The sequence below is a fragment of the Chanos chanos genome, chromosome 16 (genome assembly GCF_902362185.1).
Source record: "Chanos chanos chromosome 16, fChaCha1.1, whole genome shotgun sequence".
In the NCBI taxonomy this organism is placed as follows: Eukaryota; Metazoa; Chordata; class Actinopteri; order Gonorynchiformes; family Chanidae; genus Chanos; species Chanos chanos.
The window spans coordinates 11,573,365-11,599,077 of NC_044510.1; the positions used below are offsets into that span (position 1 = coordinate 11,573,365).

General features: G+C 40.6%; 3 protein-coding genes across 5 annotated transcripts; 1 reads left to right on the plus strand and 2 right to left on the minus strand.

The window, feature by feature from the left end:
* Positions 1-480: 480 nt before the first annotated feature.
* Positions 481-5,879, minus strand: btr30 (bloodthirsty-related gene family, member 30). Its single transcript, XM_030793254.1, has 9 exons — positions 5,256-5,879; positions 4,743-4,838; positions 4,426-4,659; positions 3,731-3,899; positions 2,780-2,851; positions 2,470-2,496; positions 1,913-1,939; positions 1,035-1,210; positions 481-846 (listed from the first exon to the last, which is right to left on the minus strand). Exons 1-9 carry the CDS (start codon positions 5,877-5,879, stop codon positions 481-483), a joined length of 1,791 nt encoding a protein of 596 aa, XP_030649114.1.
* Positions 5,880-11,555: 5,676 nt separating this feature from the next.
* Positions 11,556-18,299, minus strand: utp18 (UTP18 small subunit processome component). 2 transcript variants are annotated; one of them, XM_030793436.1, is made up of 14 exons: positions 17,942-18,299; positions 17,835-17,840; positions 17,640-17,770; positions 16,995-17,090; positions 16,836-16,903; positions 16,444-16,547; positions 16,212-16,337; positions 15,374-15,548; positions 14,627-14,727; positions 14,123-14,213; positions 13,595-13,718; positions 12,099-12,273; positions 11,819-11,961; positions 11,556-11,622 (listed from the first exon to the last, which is right to left on the minus strand). In XM_030793436.1, the coding sequence occupies exons 1-14, from the start codon at positions 18,125-18,127 to the stop codon at positions 11,598-11,600; spliced, it is 1,551 nt and encodes a 516-aa protein (XP_030649296.1). In that variant the 5' UTR covers positions 18,128-18,299; the 3' UTR covers positions 11,556-11,597. The 2 variants fall into 2 exon arrangements, with proteins under 2 accessions (XP_030649296.1, XP_030649295.1); XM_030793435.1 differs by lacking the exon at positions 17,835-17,840 and having other exon boundaries at positions 16,444-16,556.
* A 580-nt stretch (positions 18,300-18,879) lies between these two features.
* On the plus strand, positions 18,880-21,937 carry LOC115829350 (nucleoside diphosphate kinase B). Of its 2 annotated transcripts, XM_030793437.1 has the most exons (6): positions 18,880-18,978; positions 20,526-20,656; positions 20,815-20,819; positions 21,079-21,180; positions 21,428-21,540; positions 21,685-21,937. In XM_030793437.1, exons 2-6 carry the CDS (start codon positions 20,527-20,529, stop codon positions 21,800-21,802), a joined length of 468 nt encoding a protein of 155 aa, XP_030649297.1. In that variant the 5' UTR covers positions 18,880-18,978; position 20,526; the 3' UTR covers positions 21,803-21,937. The 2 variants fall into 2 exon arrangements, with proteins under 2 accessions (XP_030649297.1, XP_030649298.1); XM_030793438.1 differs by lacking the exons at positions 18,880-18,978; positions 20,815-20,819 and having other exon boundaries at positions 20,566-20,656.
* Positions 21,938-25,713: the final 3,776 nt, after the last annotated feature.

The window sequence follows — 25,713 nt, forward strand, 5'->3', positions numbered from 1 at the left end:
ATCTCCGAGTTAGAGAATCTTTTAACGAGCGAGGTCATTTGTAGGGCCCTAAATAAAGAATGTATGGGGTTTGTTTTTTTGTTTTTTTTTGGGGGGGGGGGGGGGGTTGGAAGCCACCACCACCACCACCCCCCCCCCTTGAGAAATGTGTCAGATGGTAAAAAGTGTCTTCACAGTGACTTGGTGAAAACTAGATTGTAAGTGGTATAAATATCTCTCTACACATGTTGGATGAATGAGTCAGTGCTCTGGTTGAACGGTCTTGCCCCTCACCAAACCCCTACATGTTGTCCCGAGGTTTGCCACTCACGCAATTTATGATTAAATACTATATTAACTTAAACTACTTTGAATCCAAAGCTGTAATTTTTTTCCTATCCAAACTCACGTTTACTCACGACGCCCGACTTCCTAGTCCTTCTCCGTCAAATCCCTCGACCCCGTTGCTTTTTTTTTCGTTTTCCGTTTTTCTCTCTCCGTTCACTCTGGCATGCTACCGAACTGAGTGGACATTAAAACCAATGGGACTTCTTTGTCGCCGGTGCCGAACAGGGGGAGCATTCTCTCGGTGAACTCGGGACCGGAGAAAGAGTACAGCTCGGATCCCGTCTTGGCGTTGTAGAACGACACCTGACCCTCCTCGCAGTCCAGGTAGATGCCGACCCGTCGTAGCTTCCCCGTGACCTTGACTTTGGTTAGGGGCGGAGCCGTGAGGGCGCGGAGCTGAGACCCGCTCCACCACAGCGCGTAGTAACCGTTGCTAGGGCTCATGTCAAACAGACCCTTCCTCTGGGCCGAATCGCAGACCACGCCCAACTTCCAGTCCTTGTTCTCACCCACATTTACCTGAGAGTGAGACGGAAAAAGAAGAAACAGACCAATACGTTTGTAGCACTTGACTTTGAACTCAATAGCAATCAATTGCTTTACGAACTGCCATCATTAATAAGTAACGATGTGTTGTTTGGAACAGAGACCCATCATGGAGACCAGGTTCTGTCCGCCTACCCATTGACTCACTCTCACTCACTCACCTCCCAGTAGTGTCTGCCTGAGGAGAAACTTTCTTTGGACAGTACGCAGGACCAGACGTCAAAGCGCTGGGCGCTGTTCCTGAAGAACTGCAGCTTCTCGCCGCGTTTAAGCTGCTTCCTGTCGTCCGAGAGGATGAGGAAGGGGTAGGCCGTAACTGGGTTCAAAGTTATGTCCTCTAAAGGGGAAACACCCCAAAAAAAAAAGCCTCTGGTCAGTTTCAGCCTCTTTTCTCATATTTACCCCCTGCTGCTCCCCTCAACAAAATCAGTGTTTCTAATATTTGGTTCTGGGAAACCACCAGCCAGCTCATTTTAGCGAGAGCACCTTATCAAGTTACCTATCTGAAGAAACTGTGAACTTAGTAATCAGTAGATATGTTACATCAGGTGTGATAGCGCAAAGTTTTAGCTGGAATGTGTTAACTCCAGTACTGTTGCTCAAGACCAATGAGCTAAACGAGAACTATTAGTATAACAACGGAAAACAAAATCGCTGGCCCCGGGCCAGATGTTGGGGTAGATATGTCCCTGCATGCCACTGAAATGAATGGACAGAAATCCTTTGAAGTGACGCAGTTTTTTTAAAGTGAGATTGTGAGAAAAAACTGAACTGTATACCGTCGCGTGTAGTTACATGATGGCTGTTTTGTATATAAACAGAGAGGCAGAGGATTTTTGGTTGGAACCATTCAGATATCAAGCAAAGTAACTGAAATACTTTGATTTGTAATCCTATTTCAATTTCCTGAAAGCTTGTTCAAGCAATCAAAAGATATGAACAAAGTGAACAAAAATGAAGTCTTCTTCGTACTATTCAAGATAAATCTGATTATTTAAATTATTTTTAAAAATTACAAATAAATCTAAATACAACTCACCTAGATAACCTCTCACTTTTTTGTAGGCTGAGAGAAAAAAAACAAAAAGATTAGTAATCAAACTTTACATAGTCATGGGAATAGCGCATGTTCGGATTACGAACATTTAATCACATAATTCACCAGTTGCAACTAATAATTGATTTAGGGATTCAGAAACTCTTTTTTTTTTTTTTTAGAATCCCTCATGTGACAGTTTTGAAGAACTGGCCTGAATATTTTACAGATAGGGTATCATTCATCTTAAATGTTTCCAGAACGGTGACTAAAACAGGTTTGCTTTAACTTGACAGCAACAACAGCAAGGAATTCAACAGGCAGGATTGAAAACGATGTCTAACGTGTTGTGAGATTAGCAATCAACCGTTTCATGTTTCATGTGCGTTAGTCACAGGATGTCATCTCCCTCAAGGGGTTGCAATAAGTCAAACTGTTCAACTGAATAAATTTAATAAATAAGTAAATAAATAAGTAAATAAATGGTCTTTGAGAAAGATGACCCCGGACTCTGGTCTCCTAATTCACTAAAACATGAAAAACACTGAAAATATACTTACAAGATCCTGTTTTTAATTTTCTCAGATCTGCAATGAAAAGGAACATGGGGTTTTAATTCAAGTTCTAAGACAACGATCATTCTTTTGTAACTACTCAAACTGAATCACTTCTAAGTCTCAGACATTTAATACCTCCAACTGTTTTTAATCAATCCACAGACAAAGGTACAAACTGTTACCATATGCTGTGGATTTGGTAGATTTGGTGATTTGATAAACTATTGTCTTGTACAGATGTGTGTGCGTGTGTGTCTCTCTGTATGTGTGCGTTTCTCCTTGTGGGAGGTCCCTTGTGAAGTAGTGAACGTACCCCTCAGCGAGAATTCCCGCCTCCTTAGTGAACGAACGCTCATCATGCTCTCGCTCTCCGGTAATGACGTAACTGAAAAAGGTGTTCACACCAATTCTTCAACTCTGGAAATCTCAGCCCAGTCCAACACACATTCTTTATAAATCTGTTCGGTTCCAACACTAGAGATTATGATTAAATTAACCAAGAGCTTGCTGGTTATTTCTCTTTGAAATCAAGTGAGTGTACCATGAAGAAGGGTTCTCTCATTTCACCAAATAACTTCAACTAAAACAGAAAACTGTCCAATAGGAACGTTCCTTAGCTCTTATCCTATTGGAGGGTTTGAAGTTAAATCCTGTTTTGTGGAAAAAACCCTTTTTGGTGTACTGGTATTGGAGATAAGCAAAGACCCATTATGACTAAAGCTTGCCTGGGATGTTCTCCCTCTGGAAGGTTGTATTTGATGTAACTATGAAGGTGTAGCTTTGATATAAAAGGGTTCTAAATTTGTTCTTGTTTATACAATTATTTATATATGGTTTATCATGTTTATACACTTGATCTGTCTAAGAAAAGGTTTCCTCCTTTTTGCAAAATGGAAATGTGGGCATTGTACCTTGTCAAATTATCTGTGTCAGATGTCGGAATGCAGCTACCAAAAGAATCTGGATTAAGCAAGAGGTCTGTGTGTACGTAAGATCCTGAATAAACTCTGAACTCCTTTCACATTGGATAATCCTTGTGTCACAATGACAGCAGTATTTTGATGCTACCTGTAGCCAATATTTTTCTTTCATTTTCTATCATTTCTATCATTCTTTTTACGTCCGCCTCTTTGGGGCACCAGCAAACAACAACAAAAAAAAGTAGCAAACAAAAAAAATGTAGCAAACAAACAAACAAAATAGCTCAAATGTATTCCATGGTCCTAGCAAAGCGTTCGAAAAATCAACACTGGCATACACACACCTGAGTGTCTGTAGTGTACCTCCCCCATGCGTATGTCGTCCAGTTTTTCACGGACCTCCCCAAGAGCGGCTTTCACCTCCCCCAGGGAGAAGTGCAGCTCCAGCTCGGCCTCCGCGTCCTCCCTGAGCGTTTCCATCTCTGGAATGGGGGTGTTGGCCGCTTCAAAGCTCTGTATGGTGGGATCAGGAAAAACAAAAAACAATGAAGCTTCCTTTCGCAACACCTTTTCAGTGATAAAGAATGAGATATTTCGCTTTTCAAAAGGAGTGATCTACAAGCGTATAAAAGTTTGATTTTGGATATATTACGATAAAGTGTGAAATTCACATGTCTGCCACCAGCCGTGTTTTAAAATATTAACATACGTACCTGACCTGCCATCTGAAAACCTAGTTTCAGTAACGTGGATCACGAGAGTACATAAACTTTGGAGACTTCTCTTACTAAACTGGCACTACTAAAAACATCTTTGTCTGACTTTTCAGAGCCGTCATCCTAAATCACTATGGTCATTGCCTTAACAGAGCACGGTGAAAGCTCTGAACCACAACTGAATTTCTACACTGCCACAGTCCCTGTTTATTTCAGCTTCTCTCATTTACCACCATCACGGACACTGGGACAGATGTTCCTTCAAGGCGGACGCATTTCCGCCCTTTTTCGTGGCAAATCTACCGCACGCACAGTCTCTGTACCTGAAGGAAGCCGATGTGGTCGTCCGACGTAGCCTGAGCCGCCAGTCGAGCCCTGCGCTCCTGAAGCTGTTCCAGCCCGGATTCCAGATGGGTCGCCAGCCGCTCTCCGCGACTGATGACCGAATCTCGCTTCTCCTCGATCCCGTCCACCAGCTCCCCGCGAATTCGCTCCACCGAGCGAAGCACGTCCGTCAAGACCTGCTCCACCTCGGACAGCTCGGCCTGAGCATAGTTCTGAAGAGAGAGAGAGAGGTCGGTCAAGTTAGAAGTGGTCATCTCAAACTGGGAGAAACACTTGCATCGTGTTCTCTGCTTACCCTGAGGGTTTGTAGCTTGCCCTTCAGCTCAGCCAGGCGAATATTTTTTCTCTCAATCGCTGTCTGAATGTCCAGTTCTGTTTTTCCAAGGAGCCTCTGCAAAAAGGAGAATAGATGTTGGTGCATTTGTTTCAAATCACTTAGTCCCTCTTTATTCATTTACAACATTCCACGGTTCTCTTTTCCACAATCCATGTAAATCTGAACGTGTGGATGAATAACAAGTCATGTTATTCTCTTTTTATGCACAGTGATTGCTTGAAGTTCTTGTTTGCAATTTTTCGACAAAACTGCCTGTCGTTTGGGTGATACTTTTCAGCCAGCTTTCTGCAGATAAAATCTGCTTTGCAGCGTCTGCATTTCAACATTACTTTGACGTCCCACCACGGTGCCCTGAAACCCTTCGAATCTTGCTGCTTTCACCTCATTAATTCTTAACCACGTTTACACGGTTGATGTGTGGTCAAGCTCAAAACAAACAAACGTCGAGCTCAGTGATACGAACATGCTGACCTGTTTGAGAACGCGCTCGGTCTGCACAGACACCGTGCTGTGGGTGCGATGCTCCTCCAGAACGCAGATGGCGCAGATACACTTCTCGTCGGTGCGGCAGTATACCTCCAGGAGCCGCCCGTGTTCCGGGCAGGTGCGGCCGCGCAGGGCCTCCTTCGGGTCCAGCAGGCGATGAGAGGAGTAGAAGGGCGTCTGGTGATGGGGCAGCACGTGGGTCTCGCAGTACGAGGCCGTGCAGGTCAGACAGGAACTGACGGCTTTCTCCTTCCTGCCCGTGCACACGTCACACATGATCTCGTCTTCCTGCGGCATCGCCGGGGGAGCCACGCCGCCGGGGATGGATCTTTGTCGGGGTTTCACGGGAGGCGGAGCCCCGTAACGCATCTCCTTGTACTTCTGGGCGATGTGGGCGAAGACGCGGTTGATGCTGAGCTCCGGACGCTCCTCGAAGACCCTTTTGCAGAGCGGGCAGGTGCAAACCCGGCTGGAGGCCCAGTAGCCCCCAATACAGCCCTGGCAAAAGTTGTGGCCGCACGGCGTGGAAACCGGGTCGGTAAACAGGTCTAAGCAGATTGAACAGGTGAGCTCTTGCTCGGTGAATAGCTCAGAGTTGAGTTCTGCCATCTTGGGCTTGAGGTCAGGGAGATCCTGGAACAAAACCAGACAAATCGCCCATTTACATTTGCGTTAGCCCTGAGGCAGTTCGAAGAAAACTTGTACATCACTGAAGATAACATATTTACATGACTCTATGTAATCTAGCCAAATATGCTTGCCAATATTATAGGCAAATTTCACATTAAAAAAACTCAATTAACTATTCTGAACTTAGTGCAACACTGAGACCATAACTTAATATACGTGTTACATCGACTGAATTGTTTTTGAATCATCACACAGGACTAAATAATGAAGGATTTACCTTTCACCTGCACACAGTGTTTCTGCAGTTGTGCAATAAAGCTTGAGGTGGGTGTGGTGAGCCACTTACAGCTGAAGTCACTCAGCCCATTAACAAAATTCAATCTGTAAATCTGAACTGAGAACAACAAAGGCTCTAGAGAGAATGCTCTCTCGCTTGTCTCTCTTTATCTTTGAGGTCTGCTTAGACTGTCTAAACTAAACCTTGTCGTTTAGCTACTCGTAGATTCTCTTGTTAATATTGCGATTTTCTGCCCCACAAAAAAAAAGTTTGAGAAACAGTGATTTCAGCACCCGTGACATAGGCTATTGCAAGGTTTTTAAAACATTAAACAATTTTCTGTAGTTAAACATAGTTAAAGCTCCCATTTCACAACCAAAAAAAAGTGTGAACATGCTTGTTTAGACATTTATCAAACTCATTGCTCTAAGCTGTGGAAAAACACGGTATAGAGGTACATTCCAAACCAAAGGATCAAGAGAGAGGCAACTAGTTCAACATGCTCAGCTTCAAAGATATGGGTGATACTGAAGCCAGACCTTTTGGTAGCTCAAACAAGTTTTTCCCCAGTTTCAGGCCTTTGAATTCGTGTTTATGTTCTCACGCATCTCTAACACACCCTGTTCAACTGGCTTAATCATCTCCTTCTGCCTCGTTGATTTGTGTCTGCGCTAGTCTTTCCAACTAACTGTGCAGTGTTAGTGGTATCCAGAACTATAACTGGAATTACCAACGGTTTAACTTATTAGCAGTGGAGCTGAAGACTCCTGTTAAGAAAAATACAACGATATCACACTGCGTTCCATATAATCAATCAGTCAGTCAATGACTCCTCATCACAACCCTTGACTCTTAAAGATTTAAAAGGTCTGTATTGAACACTGACTCTACACCCATTCCCCGGACAATGTTTTTTTTTTGTTTTAAATGACATTTACATTATGGCCTTGGAACAGTGTTCTGACAATCTGTCCTACCTGTGAAAAATAGCCATATACACATGCGTACCTGTGAATGACTCAGGTTTGAGTTGTGGTTAGGCTTAATTTAAGTTGTTTTAGCTCTTTGACTGATAATCAAAACCATAATAAAGACAGTCAAGCACTTCGGTTCACACCTAATATATCTGATTACTTGGAGAATAATTAGGAAACACTTGGAGAAAGAACATCATAGACTGACACACGTTGGGTACAGCAATTCCTGAGGCGTACACATGTGGGTGAAAAATACGTTTCCGAGATCATTATGTAAGAAGGCAATTCGGAGAAAATACCTAACGACACCTACAACGTGTTTGTGGTCTCATGACCAATCGCAAAAAAAGTCTCTTCAAAGGGAACCGAGTTTGCAAGTAATGATAAGGAAGTTATTTTTAAGTGGTCCGTCCCATAAATTCTCTCCACGTTAACAAACAAACAAAATGACATCTGTTCCATCAGTTTTCTTTATGTGTGTTTGTGCGTGTGTGTTTTTCATTTTTTTTTTTTCAGAATGTTGCCCGGCCGGTCGAACAGAATTCCATGACAGTGCAGATGTATGTGTGTGTGTGTGTATGTGGGTGATTTCTCAACTGCATTCCACTGAAGCAACGAGTCTGTTCCGTGCGTGTCCTGCACCTTGTTCCCGTAAACAGTACAGTCGGTGAAAGAATACAACACTAACATTTAAGCGAGTACACCGAGCACTAAAGTCTGTCTTTTTTTATCTGAGGTTTTTGACGTGCCCCCTTTGCCCCTTTACCACGTCCGCAAGCAATAAGTGGTGCAAATGTTTAATTATACGATACATACAATTTAAGGCCTTATTTCTACATTTCTGCAGGGTTACGCTGACTCAGTATGTCCACAGAGGGCAATATATATATATATATATACATATGTATCACCTTTCACGTGAATTAGTTATTCAGTGGAGTCATGAAAGGCACTAAATTGAGGTGCAGTGTTCTTGACAAGCATTATATGATATCTCTATTTGTGTAAATCATTTTAGTACTTCTTTTTTTCTGAACTGACTGACTGCTTTGCTTATAACATGTTCTGTTCAAACGTGTCAAACGGTTTTATAAACCCTCAGTTTGTATCTTTGTAGCCCCTCTGTTCCTCCATGATCAACTAAACACAAATGAATCCGTAAATCTGTTTAAAGGACCCACTACAAGCAAATCAGTTGTTTGCTTTTTTGTGCGTTTTCTCATGCGTACACTCATGCATGCATGCACGCGTGCACACATACACACGTAAGAGAGGTTTACAGTTTACAGTCTATTCTCTTAATTTCTTTGGTCTACATTTTCTTCATTTTTCCACGATCTCTTTTTTTTCTTGGCGTTTACGTCTACGATAACATGAGACTGTATGCTCACGCGCACGTGGGAAAGTTTTGGGATCATGGAAAATAACCGATCCCTCATTGTTCCGTGTTTGGCTGCGTTTGTAAAAGTTTGTGTGCATGCCACTCATTTCGTTACGGTACAGTAAATTATCTTCAAAGATAGTTACATACCTAAAGTAGGTCTTCTCTTTTCCACACGCGCTCAATTGTCACTACCCCAAGAGCCATCCTACCGCCCGACTGAATCAAGATGCAAAAACAGCTCTCCGACAAAGTAGGCCGGTGTTGGGCTTTGTATATATATATATATATATATATATATATGTATATATATTTTTTTTTTCTTTTTTTGCGAGACTTGCTTTCAGATAACGGAATAAAAAATTATTCTATCATATTTGAATATTTCAGGCCACAGTTAGTCTTACCACACAGACCATACTTGCAGTTGAATTACATTTGTCTTTGAAAATCATAAAATTAAACTGCGCCTTAATTTGTAGGCCTACATCCAGTATAAGTGACTACAGTATTCTGATCTAACCCGATCTAACCTAAATAGGCGTTATATTATTCCTTATTGAACACACCATAATTATATAAATAATACTATAATCTTTAAAATAATATTGTGCTCAGTCGAGCTGACAATCACGCCCTCCCGACCCCCCTCCCCGTTCTTCACTCACTTGTATTATGGAAAAATCTCAAAACACCTTTAAAACCAGACATATGTAGGTCGTATTAATCACTCGTTCTGTGGCAAAAATGACACGCACGCTGTAGAACCCCACGTAGGTAAGCGACATTCATTTTCGTTTCAACCGTCTTCATGCTCGATTCAACAGTATAGGTTATTTTAACAAATAACGTGAAATATCCTAAATTAAATAACAAACATCAGGAATAATTTGCCTTTTAAAATTCACTAATATATTGATATTACTGCTCAGAACGCTTTCAAAACCTGCTAGAATCTACAAACACAAACGGAATACGACTCAAATGGCTGTATCTAATATAATAACATATGCGCTGAATGCACTGAAACATGATTCAAGATAATTTGTAAAAATTGAATGCTACATAAATTTCAGTAATAGCCTATACTTAAATCAGACCAGTTTTTCAGCTAACATTACCATCACATATTTCTACCACTGTCAAATGCCTCGCCTATGTCAGTAGGAATAAAAATAATATCGCTGTATTTTTGTTACGTATAACAGTTACATTCACAGAGTTTAATGACTCGCTAAACCAGTTCTGGACCATGATATGATGCAAGTGACAATGAATGATAACTTCTTTACGAAAATGCTGTGACAAGGGACCTCATTGTTGACGGTGCAGAAGTGTTAAAACAAACAAGTGTCTCATTTAAAACATGTCTAATTTATAACTTTTCAGTTGCCGTTGTTTCTGCGGAGCAAAGTCTTTTTTTTTTTTTTAAATATTCATTAGCAGAATCCAAAAATCCGTACCCTTAAAGAGTAAGATCTCTATATTTTCCCTAAGATCCGATCAGAGAAAAGAAACAAAAATATAGAAATACAATGTTTATTCATGATTTTCGTTTCAAAGTACAAATCTGTCATCTTTCAGATTCTCCTTACACGCTTACCCTTTGAGATGCCTCGCCTGTCTTTTTTGCCCGATCCGTGAAGATCCAGTCACTTGAAAATTAGACCAACGGCTTGCAAGTCTGCAGGTGCTCGTCTTGTCTCGCCAGTCGTCCTACTGTGACTGGGACATCCTATCCAGTTACACAGGTTTATGCTTCTGTCTGTTTTAAGGTGTCGGGCGTGTTGACTGGGTTTGGCCACCGCCTTCCAAGCGGTAGAGTGAGTCTCACTAGCTGAAAACACCGCGGATTCTACGTCAGCGCTTCTACGCGCGAGCGCACGCGCGCGTTTTTGTGCGTATGAATGTTAGAGCTGACTTGAGGACAAAAGATTTATGAATGACCGACTGAAAATGTCAAACGTATACGTCAGATCCGAAAGCTACAATGCTTTAGTTGCGTACCCTGACAAATGATGATTCAGCACCGCTTATGGTCCAGCTGTTACTAGTTATAGACCCCGAAATCTGTGTTCATTAAAATATCAATACAGTCTAGGGTCTGTATAACTGTAAATCTTCAAAAATCATCTCTCCACAAGGATGAATTTAATCTTTTCACATTTTGAAGTCCCCCTTTGCATCCACTTTTGCCAATCACTTACTCTCTTTTCTCAGACTTTTTACCTCAGATAACCGTTCATTCTTTTATTTTCAGATCAGATCCACGAAGTGTCATGACAAAATGACAAACCAAAAAAAAAAACAAAGAAAGAAACAAAAGAAACATTTTAATTGTTCTAAAGAACCTCAATGACAGTGACAGTCTACAAATATGTCGACACATGGTGAATATGTCGTCACATGGTGAATATGTCGTCACATGGTGAATATGTTGACACATGGTGAATGTGTTCAGACACTGTCTGAACTCTGTTGTGGTTCACACAGTCTTGACAGGGTGGAATGCTGCCATTCTTTGCTTGATCTCTTATCGTTAACATTAATATCCTGAAATATTCATTTCCTAGAACAGATTTCAACTACTTCTTTGAATTAAACACTTACAGTTAATCATGTGAGAAGGGCCATTGTTAAAGCAGAAAGAGGACGTCTGTGAAGGTCACGCTAAAGGAAGTGTCAGTTCTTAAACCCCTCTCAAAACAGCATCAGTTTACAGTGAAGATGCTATGCTGATATTGTTAGCATAATTATTATTATAATAGTAAACATTAATTAAATCCTCTATGGTCAGTGAATATAACTTATACCTACTGAAATTTGCAGAATGTCTTGTGTGTCTTTTGAGTACAGGCATAAAACACAGTCGATGGAGCCAACAGCTACATTATCTGTGTCACACAAACACAGAACTGACTGTGCACACATAAAAAGGTCCAACACACAATAGCCTAACAAAATATTCAAGAGAAATAAGACAGTTGTCTTGTCCAAAAATCTTTTTATTAGACATTTACAAAAAAAAAAAAAAAAAAAGTTTTTTGGTTTCATGTCCATCTTCAGAAATCGTTGTAATGAAGCAGCCTGAATAGATTGAGAAAAGAGAGAGGGGGGGGGGGGGGACTTTAAGTAATACTGTAACAAGCATTGAATAGCAGCTAAAACGCACCTCAGTTACACATTTAAATTATTCTACCCTCAAAAGACTTTGGTGAATGAAACTTTCTCCAATACCTCCTTACATGGAAAAGATGACAAAAAATCTAAATGTGATTTTTACCTGAAGAGCAGGGCCTTGCCCTTGTTGTTAGCTATCGAGTAGAAACCACTGTTTGGCGAAAAGTCCAGACAGAAGGGGCGGTAGATGGTCTTCCTTCGGAATTGTGGGAAGTTGGAGAAGACGGTGAAACTGGGAATGTGAACCTGGGGACAGAGAGAGAGAGAGAGAGAGGCACAGAGAGAGAGAGAGAGAGAGATACTCGTCGCTCACAGAGATCAATATAAACAAAAAAAACCATAAAACAAAAACACGTGTAAATAAGCGTAATGTTGGCACTCACCAGTCGGTTTGCCTCATCGTCGGCTCTCGAGGCGATGGCTAGGATTTCCGACGTGGGGTTGAAGCGTAGAGAGGTGGCAGCCGTGACCAGATTCATGATGGCCTTCAGGGGTTTGGGCTCCACGCTCTGCATACAGTCCTTCTGGGAGTATACGTTCACCACACCAGACTGGGATCTAGCACGGAGCCAATCACACTGTTATGACACCAGACTGGGATCTAGCACGGAGCCAGTCACACTGTTATGACAGCAGACTGGGATCTAGCACGGAGCCAGTCACACTGTTATGAGACCAGACTGGGATCTGGCACGGAGCCAATCACACTGTTATGACACCAGACTGGGATCTAGCACGGAGCCAGTCACACTGTTATGTCATCAGACTGGGATCTAGCATGGAGCCAATCACACTGTTATGACACCAGACTGGGATCTAGCATGGAGCCAGTCACACTGTTATGACATCAGACTGGGATCTAGCATTGCAGCCAATCAAACTGTTATGTAGTGGAGTGTGTCTGTAATCTTCAGTGTGTCTGTAAGGTTCATTTTGCCATCACGAGACAAGTAAACCTGAAGAGTTTAGTTGGATGGCTATAAAGCAACTCAAGGCTAAGGTTTTTCTTATTGGACATGAGAAGTGACTACATTTCTTGACCGTCACTGAAAAGACAGGCCTAAGTTCAGTTCAAACACCCATCAGGGGCAGGATTTTAAAGGCCTCAAAAAAAAAAAAAACAGTGATTGATTTATTATCCACTACAATGAGTTGAGACAGAATTATGTTCTGAATTCCCTTTCTTCAAATAAATGATCACACACAAACAAAAACATCCTACAGTTTCCTCAGTCTTATTCACCGAACTGCTTACAAAAACACACACACAAAAAACCCCAATAACATTTTTCATCACACGAAACATCATAGACATTTGAGGGATCTTCTGGGAGTTTGCCAAAGATGCATTAAACTGTTTTGTAAAGATAAGAATCCTTAAGAGGAAACTCCTATTGTTTCTGCAGGTCATGTTAGTATTAAGATGATGCGCTCGATAGCAGGAACGAGCCCTGGCCAATCAGAGGACTGTTATTGTGTAGCCAATCAGAGGACTGTTATTGTGTACCACACAGTATTCCCCATTGACATTTGTATGCTTTCTAAATATACTGTAGTACTTTCTTTTTTATTTTCTTTTAAATGTTGGTACTGTAGAAGTCGTGAAATCCGCGTCTGCATTGGTGGATGCAGGCTTCCTGTGAAAATTCACACATGGCATCAAAGCCAGTGTTCTCACCCTGGTCACTTCACCCGTGCTGTGTGTATATTTACGTTAGTGAATCGTCAGGCCTGATTTTGATGCTTTATGTATCTGTGTCTGGTCCTTATGTGAGGATGAAGTTCTCTGCCAAACACAAAACCAAAGGGCTGAACCAGATCCCGTTTAAACCGGAGGAATGAACCCAATCCCCTTTGAACGGAAATGACGGTTTCTTACCCACAGGCCAGGTACTGGCCGTCTCTGGACACGGCGATGGATGTACCCTTCACACAGCCGTCATCCATAAACTTGTTCAAACATCTACTGCTTCTCACATCCCAGATATACACGTTACCTTCCTCTGCAAGACACACACACACACACCACTTTAAAACTGCACTAGGGGCATAAAAGAAGCCATGTTAGATCTTTGTGACTTATTGTGGCTCAGTTATACATTTTTTTTTTGGAATATAAGTTCAATAACATTTCCACAGCTCACACACCTCTGAATTCAAACCAAGATACTCACACAACAACACTGATACACACACACACACTATCTATACGTGCAAACACAACAACATACAGCACATAACTTTTTTTTTAAATGTACATAAACTTACATGCACATTATTTACTACACAACCAGACACAATCTTTAAACAACATGGATTTTCTAGAGAAGATATCAAAAATCCCATTCTAGAACACAGAGGCAGAACAAATCTGGAGCCGTTATCACCTCAGTTCACTTTCACTCACCGGAGTTAGTGAAGATTTTACTGCCGTCAGCACTGAACGCTGCCCCACACACAGAGCCGCTGACCTTCATGCTTTTCACCACCTCTTTAGTCTGGAAAGAGAAGAACCAATCAAGGTCATCGTTCTCCGCGTGACGGAGTCAAGACCACTGCTCAAACTGAGAGACCTCCCAACACTCCCTGTCTGTATGCATTATAGACGCAGAACCGGACCTCAAACGTCAAAAGCTTAAAAGAAAAACTCAATTCACATTACACAACTGCACATTGCAAATGATTCCACTACAAGTGATTTACTACAAATTATGTTTATTTTAGTTAAGTGACCGTATGATTACTTAACTAATAACCCATCATCATGACATCACTGAACATGAACGTAATTATAATAACAGAACGTTAACCGCTGTAATGCAGGACTGTTATTGTGTCACTCACAGTTATTTTGAGTGAATATTTATGTGGTGGTGTCCACAGCTGTTTAGTTTCAGTGCTGGATTTTTACCTTCATGGTCATGAGGTGGAGTGAACCGGAGGAGCCAGTGAGGAGGAGAAAATCGCCCACTGGCGACACTTCAAACTCTTTCACTCTCTGTTCATCGAGCCCTACACACACACACACACACACAGTGTTACCAACCAGAAAAAGCTTACTAAAGTTTAACAAGGAAGAGAAAAAAAGGGGAGAAATGTATTCAATGAAAATCTTCCAATGAAAACGCTGTTCTATGTGTGTTTCAGACGTAAATCTATGGCGTTTCGTTCACTCGATGTAAACTTTGAAAAGCAGCCGAAAGGGACGTTGCAAAATCGTACGCGTTGCCCAACGAAAAGCAGACACGGGAGATGAGATAGGCTGGCACCGGCACAAGCAGACATGCCATACTGCACACATCATTCCAACATGTTACAGAGATGAGAAAAATCTAGCATAGCAAGTTAGCATAAGCTTAAGTGAAACAGTTCTTTACAGAGTTCCTCATATCAGGCTGGAATCTGGCCCCCACCATTTTTTTTTTTTTTTAAAAAGAAAAATATGAGAACCAATCAGATTTCAGACATCCAGGACCGGAACTGAAAAACGCTGGGTCGTGACTTTGGTCATGAAAAAGTTGTGCATGGCGTACGATAATGAAGAGGAGTGGTACACAGCCTTTAAGTTGGCTAGCAGCGCGATCACAGTTAGCATGCCAGCGCAAGTCACACTAAGCGCTGTTCTCAGGACAGCTCAAAGCCTCTGGTTGCTTCTCACCTCTGACCGTAGGCACGGGGATAATTTTGCCCTCCATCATGTCGTAGATGTAAAAAAGCTTGTTTCTTATTCCAGTGGCGACGACTTGTTCGCCATTAGCAGTAAAACAAGCCTTGTTTACGGGAAACCTCTCCAGGTGTATGCTCTGAATCTTAGGGTTCGTCTTTCCATCGACCTATAAAACAACAAACAGGAGAAAAGACATGAGGTGAGATTAATGCCAAGTGTCTCTGATCTTTTCAAAGCTGAACAAGCTGAATGAACTCATGCAGCGAATTTAGCTGAAGTCAGAGATGACTCTCAACGCTACGATGAAGATACGTGACCAGGTCCTCAAAGGTCTGCACCAGATTTGCCAGACGTCTTTATTACTTCTCTTTCTCCTCAAATGTTAAACTTTATAATAAACTAACAATGAACTAACCCTAACTGATTATATTCTCATGGATGTGTACTGGGCCCATCCAGATAAACACGGGTTTCAGCTCTTTGAGAGGTACTTTACTATGACAAAATTCTTAACTATGACAAAATTCCTCAGGCAAACACATACTTAAGAAGTATATATATACATATACATACACACACACACACACACACACACATATATATATATACATACATACATACACACACACACACACACACACATACATACATATTTGTGTATATATACGTATATACGTATATGTGTGTGTGTGTGTGTGTGTGTATATATATATATATATATATTTTTTTTTAAATGATCAGAGCTTTCGATCAGATGTAGATCTCTGGTCTGTTCCAGTGAGTAGTGTTGAGTGTTGTAGAGAATGTCTGGTGAAAGGAGGGCGCCTACCTGGAAGAGTGAGATAGAGTGATCCAGGCCTGCCGTCATGACGACCTGAGCCGAAGGGTGAAACTGCACCGTGCTGAGCCGGTCGTCGCCCGGACGGTCGTTGTTGGCGTTCAGGCATTTCTTGAACTACGAGAATTTAAAAACCAACACACTTTGGTCTGCTGTCTCAAACGTGTCCGTTTAAAATGGAGCGGAGTCCAGAGCGAAGCCTTATTCTGTCTATATGTTCTACCTTAATCGTTCCCTTTGGCAAACTGTCAGAAGATCTGATGAAGTTGCCGGTCTTCTTGAGCAAGTCGTCGTCGTCATCATCGTCATCGTCATCTTCATCGTCATCTTCATGCCCTTTAAAACAAAGTCACTCTGTTGCTTATAGGGGCACCGTGGAAATCAAACAGTGTAAATAGTCTGCAACTCTGAGGTTCATCGCCAACGGCAACAGTATTTGATCTGATATTGTGCTGAGTCCCAGGTTGCTGCATGAATTTTAAACTGTTGCTATTTTTTCCAGTGATAACAACCGGAGTGACGGCCAGTTGAAACCGGACAAAACAGACAGTGTCATATGGGAAAAAAAAGAGAAATCTTTAGGGTGTTAAAAACATCTTACGAAAAGGTGTTTACCTTTTTTCTTCTTTTTCTTTACTTTTGTCTCTGCCCACGATGGTGTGCCTCCCATTGCTTTCTGAAACCTGTCCATGAACAGTTTGCAGCAACATTAAGAATAATTTCACCGCAACACAGCGAGTAAGGAAGTTAAAAAAAATGATAATTCTCACTTACTGTTCCTTCAACCGTAGTTGTAGCTTCTGTTTGTTCATTCTGACCTCTGCTTCACCCTTTATGAAATCTTTTCGAAACCGATGTGTCATGTCAACCCTAATGAATGGGAAACAAGAGATTTAAAGTTTTGCTCTCAGCCTTAGCCATGGTGGAGCTAAATCCGACAAACAAACAAACAAAAAACAACTGGCACTCTGGGAATTGTATTTTTATCAGTTATTATGAGTTAAGTTTACATTATTGCCTATATGTATTAATAGGTGTTTAATTAATAACATGGGCTCACTTAATATGTTAACAGAACATACTTGGTATCTTCGTGACCTACTTATGCTTGCAGGGAGTCTTGTATTCATCTCACAGGTGAGTTGGAAAAAAACCCTAATCCAACAATGTGTTTACGTTCTCCAGCTTTGCACAATGCGATCATTCATCATAGAGGAATGTTTAGCGTTGGGCGGATAAGCGTTACAAAGAGCCATACACACATACAACAAGTATCTTAAAGATGCAAATGTCCACACAACTTCCTGATTGTGTTACCCCATAAATAGGTAAACAGACTCGAGGTGTAATCAGCGTCTTAAGGAACAGTTAACGAATTTTGAGCAGTGCATATGACGCCCGAAAAGTCTACATTCTTACTCTTCCTCGGCCTCGTCATCCTCATCTTCCCAAACCGCTTTCCTCTCCGATGGAACCTGGAGCCGTGCCTCATTTTCGACCTCCGAGTCACTGGACTCATCTTCATCCAGTAAGGTCGAGCCCCCTTGCTCCTACAAACCAGTCAAAACCAATAACAGTGTTTAAAACAACAACTGTAACTGGGACAGCATACGCCCGGTCCTGGAACAGAACTACATCATATATGTCACTGTGTTACCGCATAGTTTACCAACGTCAGCAACTAGACAAACATACAAGTTCAATATACAAAAGTTACCCACCTCAACAAGTTTTTCAACTAATTCGTCCTCTGCGCCAAAAACGATGTCTTCAAGAAGCTTGACCGACTTATCCTCTTCACCTAACGCTTTTACTAAATGAACATGTTTCTGTCTTTTGATTTCCTCTTCTTCTGTTGCTGCACTTGGTGGTCTTTTCATCTTTTTCCCCTCTTTCTGCGTACTCATATTGACACAATGTAAACGCTGAAAACTTCTCCTTTCCGACTCTCAAACACTGTTACAATATCTGACGATATATGATACGTTCTAGCTCCTCTGATACAATATATACATTCCAGTGACTTCAAACAACGTTGTCCATTACAATTAACATTTCGAATGCCATGCTCAATGTTTTCCCACACGTGAATGTCATAAGCATCCGGTTTACCGACCTATGAACTCGGATTCACTTCCCCCTTACACTCTACCCCATCAGCAGTATACCATTCAACAGCAGGTGGCGTGCGGAGTATGGCGTATACAATGGGCTGGCGAATTCCCTATGCAAGAAAACTTAAAATAGATCCTCCATTGCAGTTCGCATATAAAGATGGTGCACACAATTACTGAAACTATATTGTGTTTAATTCTTTAATTAACATATTTGTTTCCATCAATGCAGACATTATTTTAATGAATCACTGACGAGAATTTTTCCACATATAAGATGCCATTTTGATTCCTCATGCAGAGAACTATTTCTCCAGAACCACTCAGGAATTCATTTAATTGACTTAGAAACTGTGCTTCACAATTAAATGCATTTTTAAAGGCCAGATTAAATATACTGCAATAACGCGTGCGTTTCGAAGACGTGTTATTTGATCGTACAAATTGTAGTATCAAATGCCCAAGAACATGGTGGATTGAAGAGCTTACACACCAGTCGTCTTTTGTTCGCGACAGCCCCTCCTACGTGCAAACCTTTAAAAGGGTCCTAGGCACGTTAGTCGGTCTCGTTGGTCTTTGTCGTGGCCCGGGTTGTTGAGCGTCCTTGTCTGCGTCGTCAGTTCTTCGGAAACCCACACATTAAGGTGTGTCATTAATATGTTTTTAATCACATTAATCTTCACCGTCTCAGTTTTGTTACAGTAAAGAATGACTTCACCGACGTGGCGCATTTCAAGCTTTTTGTCTTAATCTCCAGTAAATCATGCTAGGTATGAAGCGAATTAGTTGCTGTCGTCCTTGTAAGTTAGTCGTTACCAACCAAGTTAGTTCTTGATTACTGAGGTCATAACTTGAGCAGTGGACTTTGTTGGTTTGAGATGCATTTGCTACAGGAGGAAGAGTTTTACATTAGCTTCTGTACAGCGGAGGGCTCCAACTGTGATTCATCATAAGAAAATATAACGTGATTGCAGTTTCAAGATTTTCATGGCTCAACTCAGTTAGATAATGCAGTTTTCCTCTTAATTTAAGTGGGTTACATTAAACCAATCATTCTTGTCTGGCTTAGTTCTCCTCGCCAGATTGCAGTGGATTAATTCTTGACATTTGGGTGAAGTAATCCCGTTGGCTGGTTAGCAAAGTTGGATAACTCCTCGCGCCGTGTGCGTGGCCGGCGTGAGATGTGAGTGCCTTACAAATATGGCTGCTTCGGCTTTCAACCACGTAACACTGTGCTTCATCTCAACAACGTGAAATGTCCCTGGCGCTTTCTTGCCACTATATTTATACATCTCCTAGACGGCTTTGTCGCCCGGAGAATGTTACAGCGGTGGAACCGGTGGATATAAGGACAGGTGCATTTTAGAATGCTTATACCGGAATTGTGTAGCTACGAGAAGTTTGGCCGAGCCGGTTCTCAGCGGGGTGGGGTTGTGCATTGATTGACGGCATTCGTTGCCATTCCTCACCCTTCCATGTCAAGTTACAGACATGATCTCAAGTACCCAAACAGTCTTCTGCTTTTTCCACCTTCAGGCAAACCTCCATACAATACGCATGCACGTGAAAAATCGTATTCGGGCTGTGTACGATACTGTTTTTTGTAGAGGCCTGTTATGTCTCGTCATTACAAACGTATCTGTGAGCGGGTTTATTCATAATTTGGTCGCACCTGTTAGGGGTGGATGCACCATATGAGCACTGTACTTTAAGTGTACTGTATGTGGACAGATAAGAATAGCGCATTGTCAGATGTGCCGGCCCAGTCAATGCGGTTACTTCACTACTAGGCTATACTTAGAACGCCATATCCGATATGCCCTACGGTAGTGCAAATTGCTATTGAGTTCTGCTTCATTCTGTACAGTCAGACCGAGACCCTTCCTCCGCCTCACTGGACATACCAGATCAATAGAGCACATGGTGTCCAGTATGCAGGGACTAGCATGACCAGATGGGAGAATGAACTCGATGTTTTTAGTGCAACTGTCATTTTTTTTCCTGTTTCTTTGGGCCCTAAAAGCTTAAGTTATGAATACATCTTTTGTGGTGTCAGTTTGCTGAATGCAAGTACGCGCACACCTCAGAGGCATGTCTTTGAAAAGGACTAGAGAGAGAGAGACCTACTCGGGCTTCTTGTATCTCATTGTGTGACTGACTCTGTGTGTGTGTGTTCGTGTGTTTTCTGCAGCATGGCTGCCAAGCAAGAGCGTACTTTCATCGCCATCAAGCCTGACGGCGTACAGAGGGGGCTTGTCGGTGACATCATCAAGCGCTTTGAGCAGAAGGGCTTCAGGCTCGTGGCCATGAAGTTTCCTCCAGGTGAGTGGACTCATCCTTTGACCTGCCTGCAGTTCTTAGGCAGGCCTTGCTCGTGTTAACAGTTTTATGACTTTTGTTTTATTTTCTTTCCACCCTCTTTCCCCATTCCAGACACTTAACTCCTGTAGAATGTTCTAGCATTGACTGGGGATAAGGAGTCATTGTTCTTTCTCGTTTAATAGGCTCGATTTATGACTCTGCACTGACAGAAGAGCTGGCAGTGTGTGTGTGTATGTGTGTGTAACTAATAAATATATGTGTGTGTGTGTGTGTGTGTGTGCATGTATATGTCTGTGTACGTATGTATTCAGAGTTTTTATTTATTTATTTTTAGCTTTACTACTCATTCATTCAAGTTGCTGCTTGAGCAAATGATTGAAAATAACTTCCATCTTTGTTTAACTTCTTCCCTTTATCGGCAGGCTTCTGAGGATCTTCTGAAGCAACATTACATTGACCTGAAGGACAGGCCTTTCTACAACGGACTTGTCAAGTACATGGGTTCCGGACCTGTCGTTGCCATGGTAACTGCCCAGTCCTCTGCTCTTGGCTGTCGCTATCGAATTGCCATCCCGAGCAGCTGCGAATCGCACCCATTCTTTGAAACTTAAATAAAAGGCCATTGTCCATGAGCTGGAAATTTGTTGGCAGGGTCAACTCTGCATAGCTTGTTCATAATTAGGTAGTCATTAGGTAAGCATGAAGCTTCACTCGTAATACATTAGAATAGTTGATTTTAGGAGTTTTTTTTGTTTGTTTGTTTCTTTTTAGGTTTGGGAAGGCCTTAATGTCGTGAAGACTGGCAGAGTTATGTTGGGTGAGACCAACCCTGCAGATTCTAAACCTGGCACCATTAGGGGAGATTTCTGCATTGAAGTTGGCAGGTAAGATTAAAAAAAAAAACAAAAACAAATACTCAACCCACTCTTTCAATTTCTGAGAACAGGCCCGGCTGAACAGAGGAGATAGCTGACGCGTTTATCTTATTTACATATATGTAATTTTTGTTGTTGTTGTTGTTGTTTCAGGAATATCATCCACGGCAGTGACTCTGTCGAAAGTGCCAACAAGGAGATCAGTCTGTGGTTCAAGCCTGAAGAGCTGGTGTCTTACCAAAGCTGTGCTTTCAGCTGGATCTACGAGTGAAACGACTTGTGCGACGTAACCTCGCTCAGACCCAACCCTTGCACTTCTGCGGACCATCCATCTCAAATGCTGTAGGCCTTGAATTTGTACCGTCTGTTCTAAGCACTTGTTGAATAAAACCCATCAAGGAACTGACTTCTCGTACTGATTTTTGTGGTGTGTGTGTGTCTCTGGTATTTTTGGAGCGGAAACTTTGAATCGACAGAGACGACTGTCCTGAATGTATGGTCTAGTTTTAGGATGAAGCTCGGTTGACATGGTAACCAGTGGATTCTGGACCAGCGCATTTAGTATTGTGCGCACGTTCTAATGTTACCATCAACCCAACGTTTCAGATTAGTATATCAAAATCTTATAACTACAAAGCATTTTCATAATCATTTGACAATCACAGTACACAAAGAGTTTTCCTCTGTCTATTCTCAGTTGAAATGCAAATATTGTAATGTGCTTACTCTGCAAAAGAAATGTGGCCACATAATTTTTTTTTTTTTCCCCCCCAAAACATCTCCAGTAAGTTCAGATCACAGTGAGGTGGTTTTTGTTTTCTTTTTTTTTAAACTTTAATTAAATGTGAAAAAGATGAATAATTTCTTTTACACAAATGCTTTTCCACACATGCTGCAAAAAGAAAATGCAAGATTCATCTTTAAAAGAAGTAAACATCTATATATTTTTTTTTTTTTTTTTTTGTGTGTGTGTGAAATACATATAGTTGAGTTTTGTACATATTTGATATAGCTTAGGAAACCTTATGTTCACAGCACATTGACCATGGAAACAAAAGGAAAAAGAAATAAAAAACATATATACATTATTAAAAATGTAAAACCCCATTCTCATATACTCGTAAGTGCCATGCAGAGAAAATACTAAACCATTAAATTAAGTTCATACAAATTATTCTATATATTTTGTATCCAAAATACAAGGAGAAGAGAACTGAATTTCTCCACCATAATCACAGTTTCTGAAAGTCATTCCACTTTTGAAAAAGATTAGCACTTTTATCAAATATATATATAGCACCAGCATACAAAGACATGAAGGGGGTTTCACATTTACAAAATCGGAAAACAAACAAAATACACAAACAACAACTAGCGCGCGCGCGCGCACGCACACACACACACGCATACGTACGCACAGACATACAGACCCGTGTAATGTCCAAAGACCGAAGTTGCACGTGACTTAACAAACCCGAAAAAAACATCTTTTCAAAAAAAGAGCACGAGACGTAGATAAAACGCTCACGTCGCCGCATGCGTCGAATTTTGGCGTACACATCGTATTTGCTCCTTGACGTCTTTCCTTCAATTCCGTTTTTCACTGGATCAGTATCATATCTTGTAGCCCTATTCCATCTATTGTGCATTTACAGTTACATCATTTCAACACATACGTCTTATTTTTACCACCCCCCCCACCCCCCCCCCCACCAAAAATGTGAAGGTTATAAAACAACACACAATATCAGCATACAGGCTCTTCACCTCCCTTCAACAGTCATGCCATTTCACAACAATGTAGGGTCAAAAAATAACAACTACATCTCAACAATTTGGTCTCTTAAAACAAACAAACAAACAAACAAACAAACAAACAAGCAAACAAACAGTTTTGACATCAAAAAAGCAAAAATGTCACAAAGAGATTATCGACAGATTTCTCTTAACAGGCTATGAACGCGCCAGTGATCGACACACAAGACTTTGAGCAGTTTAGACTGCTGACACGCCTATTGACAACTGTTTGATTATGAAATGTTACTGAATACTGCGTTGGGTAAAATACTGTTATTGTTCAGACTTTTTATTGCTAAGCAGGGGATCTACTAATGTTTTTGACTGTCGTACAAGGTGTACAAGTTAACTTCAGGGGTTTTTAGCTACGGGTTTTTCGTCCCATTAATGTTTTCTGTTCTTAACAACAAACTGAAACGCACCTTAAGTACACAGTAAATGGTCAAAAAAAAAAACTATCCTGAAGACAAACTTCGAAGATAAACAGAAAAAAAAATAATTTTTTTTTAAAAATACCAGAAAAATACAAAATGAACCGTCGAAAATGCCCATTAACTGTAATACTGATATGTACATTAAATAAAATATCGCACAAACATTCTCACATGGGTTTTAAGGGACTTATTTCACAATCAAATCCAAGTGTCCACAGAGTTTTTGACGACATCTGATTAATAAAACATTAAGATTTGATTCAGACTTCATCTTAACACTGTAGAAGCCGACCAAGTGGGGCAGCTCTCATTTAAAAGCGTTTCCAACTACTGAAGACAGCTTCTAAAGTCCTTTTCTCCAAACACGAGACTTCCAAGTATGTATTACATGAGGCTGGGATTTCCTGAGTGTAAATATCTATGTTTATTTACCTTTTTTTTTTTAAAACTAGTTTCCATACTTATTGTGTGATATATGCTTAATTGTTCCTCCATATAGTTTTTGTTAATTAAGGGTTAGGATGTACAATGAACACATTTGTGTGAAAAATGTGTGTGCGTAGATAAATTATATCTATTTATTTTTTTGTTATAGGTGCATGTGAATAAATTAAATTAGGTAATCTGCTGTGTCAGTTTTATTATAGATAATATGTAATATGTATTTTATTATTTCATCATACATATATATATATATATATATATATATTCTTATTACTTCTTTGAGGTGGACTTTAGTTTAAAAACTACACTCTTTTTTTTTTTTTCCATTAAAAAAAAACAACAAAAAAAAAACACATCATGAATGTTTTCCTTGCATTGGTGAAAATGTTAAGCTTATCTGAGTTCTGAAATAAAGCTAGGACAACTGTGGGATAGAACTAAACTATACGAGTTAATGCTCTCCTCTGACATCAGTCACGATAACATTTGTCATATCATTCCACACTGAATACTTCTCAAACTGTCTTGCACACTGTCCTCGACACGTTTAAGAAATAGTGCAAGAATTTCCACGACAGGTTTTAAAAATAACGAAAACGTCTCATAGACAAACTGGACGACTTGATATATATATATATATTTGTCGATGTTGTTTTTTTTTTCCTTCAAAAATGAAAAGTAGAAATAACAAAATGCATTATAATTTACATGTACCCGTAAAATGCAATTAAGAGCTACAGTAATCTCAGACAACAAGACAGGGATTAGGGTTTTTGTTCTAGAGCAACTAACTGATCTGGGAACAGCTTCAACAGAAACCCATTAAACTGTAATATTCCCTCAAAAGATTTCTCTTCAAACAGTGATGCTGGTTCTGAGTAAACCTTTTTTAAAATCTGTATTTAAGAGAACTTGCCTCTAGAACAGCAGGTCTACCAGTATCATTATGAACCATGTCACAGAGACTATGGACGATTCTTATTGGTCATTTCAAAACAGCTATGATTCCATAAAGTGTTGTTGCTATGGAAGTTACGTTAGACTTAACTAACTTTGCCTTCACTTAATACAGATAAAGGTCATTACAAAATATCAGAGGGCGGAATTCTGAAAAATGTTCAGTGACTAGTCCTGCCCAAGTTTTGACATCATATTGTTTTTCACTGTAGCTTTATTCTCTTTGTAGTTTATTTCTCTTCCTCAAGTAGATAAAACACCTAAAGCTTTATTGTGTTTTCCAAATCATTTCTCACAGTTTGAGTCATAACGAACTCAAAGAATTACAAAGAAAAAAAAAGAAACTGTTAAAATGGCTATACCATGATGTAGTTTTTGTCATAATTGTAAAATACACATTCGTGGCTCAGTGAAATAATGATTTTTCTTTTATATACATTTCTGTTATGGCTCTGAATAATGAATATATTGAGAGATGATTCGTAGAACTGTGTTGCAAGATTCGTCCGGTAAAAAACAAACAAAAAAAAAACAAGAAAGAATCCTGTAA

Coding starts and splice junctions, on each gene's coding strand:
- btr30 (XM_030793254.1), bottom strand. CDS start 5,879: ATGGCAGAACTCAACTCTGAGCTATTCACCGAGCAAGAGCTCACCTGT. Junction 4,839..5,255: donor CCGAGCGCGTTCTCAAACAG/GTCAGCATGTTC, acceptor TCCTTTTTGCAG/AGGCTCCTTGGAAAAACAGA. Junction 4,660..4,742: donor GCAAGCTACAAACCCTCAGG/GTAAGCAGAGAA, acceptor CTCTCTCTTCAG/AACTATGCTCAGGCCGAGCT.
- utp18 (XM_030793435.1), bottom strand. CDS start 18,127: ATGAGTACGCAGAAAGAGGGGAAAAAGATGAAAAGACCACCAAGTGCA. Junction 16,557..16,835: donor AAAGAAAAAGAAGAAAAAAG/GTAAACACCTTT, acceptor TTTGTTTTAAAG/GGCATGAAGATGACGATGAA. Junction 14,728..15,373: donor CCCCGTGCCTACGGTCAGAG/GTGAGAAGCAAC, acceptor GTGTGTGTGTAG/GGCTCGATGAACAGAGAGTG.
- LOC115829350 (XM_030793437.1), top strand. CDS start 20,527: ATGGCTGCCAAGCAAGAGCGTACTTTCATCGCCATCAAGCCTGACGGC. Junction 21,181..21,427: donor CCGGACCTGTCGTTGCCATG/GTAACTGCCCAG, acceptor GTTTCTTTTTAG/GTTTGGGAAGGCCTTAATGT. Junction 21,541..21,684: donor TTCTGCATTGAAGTTGGCAG/GTAAGATTAAAA, acceptor TTGTTGTTTCAG/GAATATCATCCACGGCAGTG.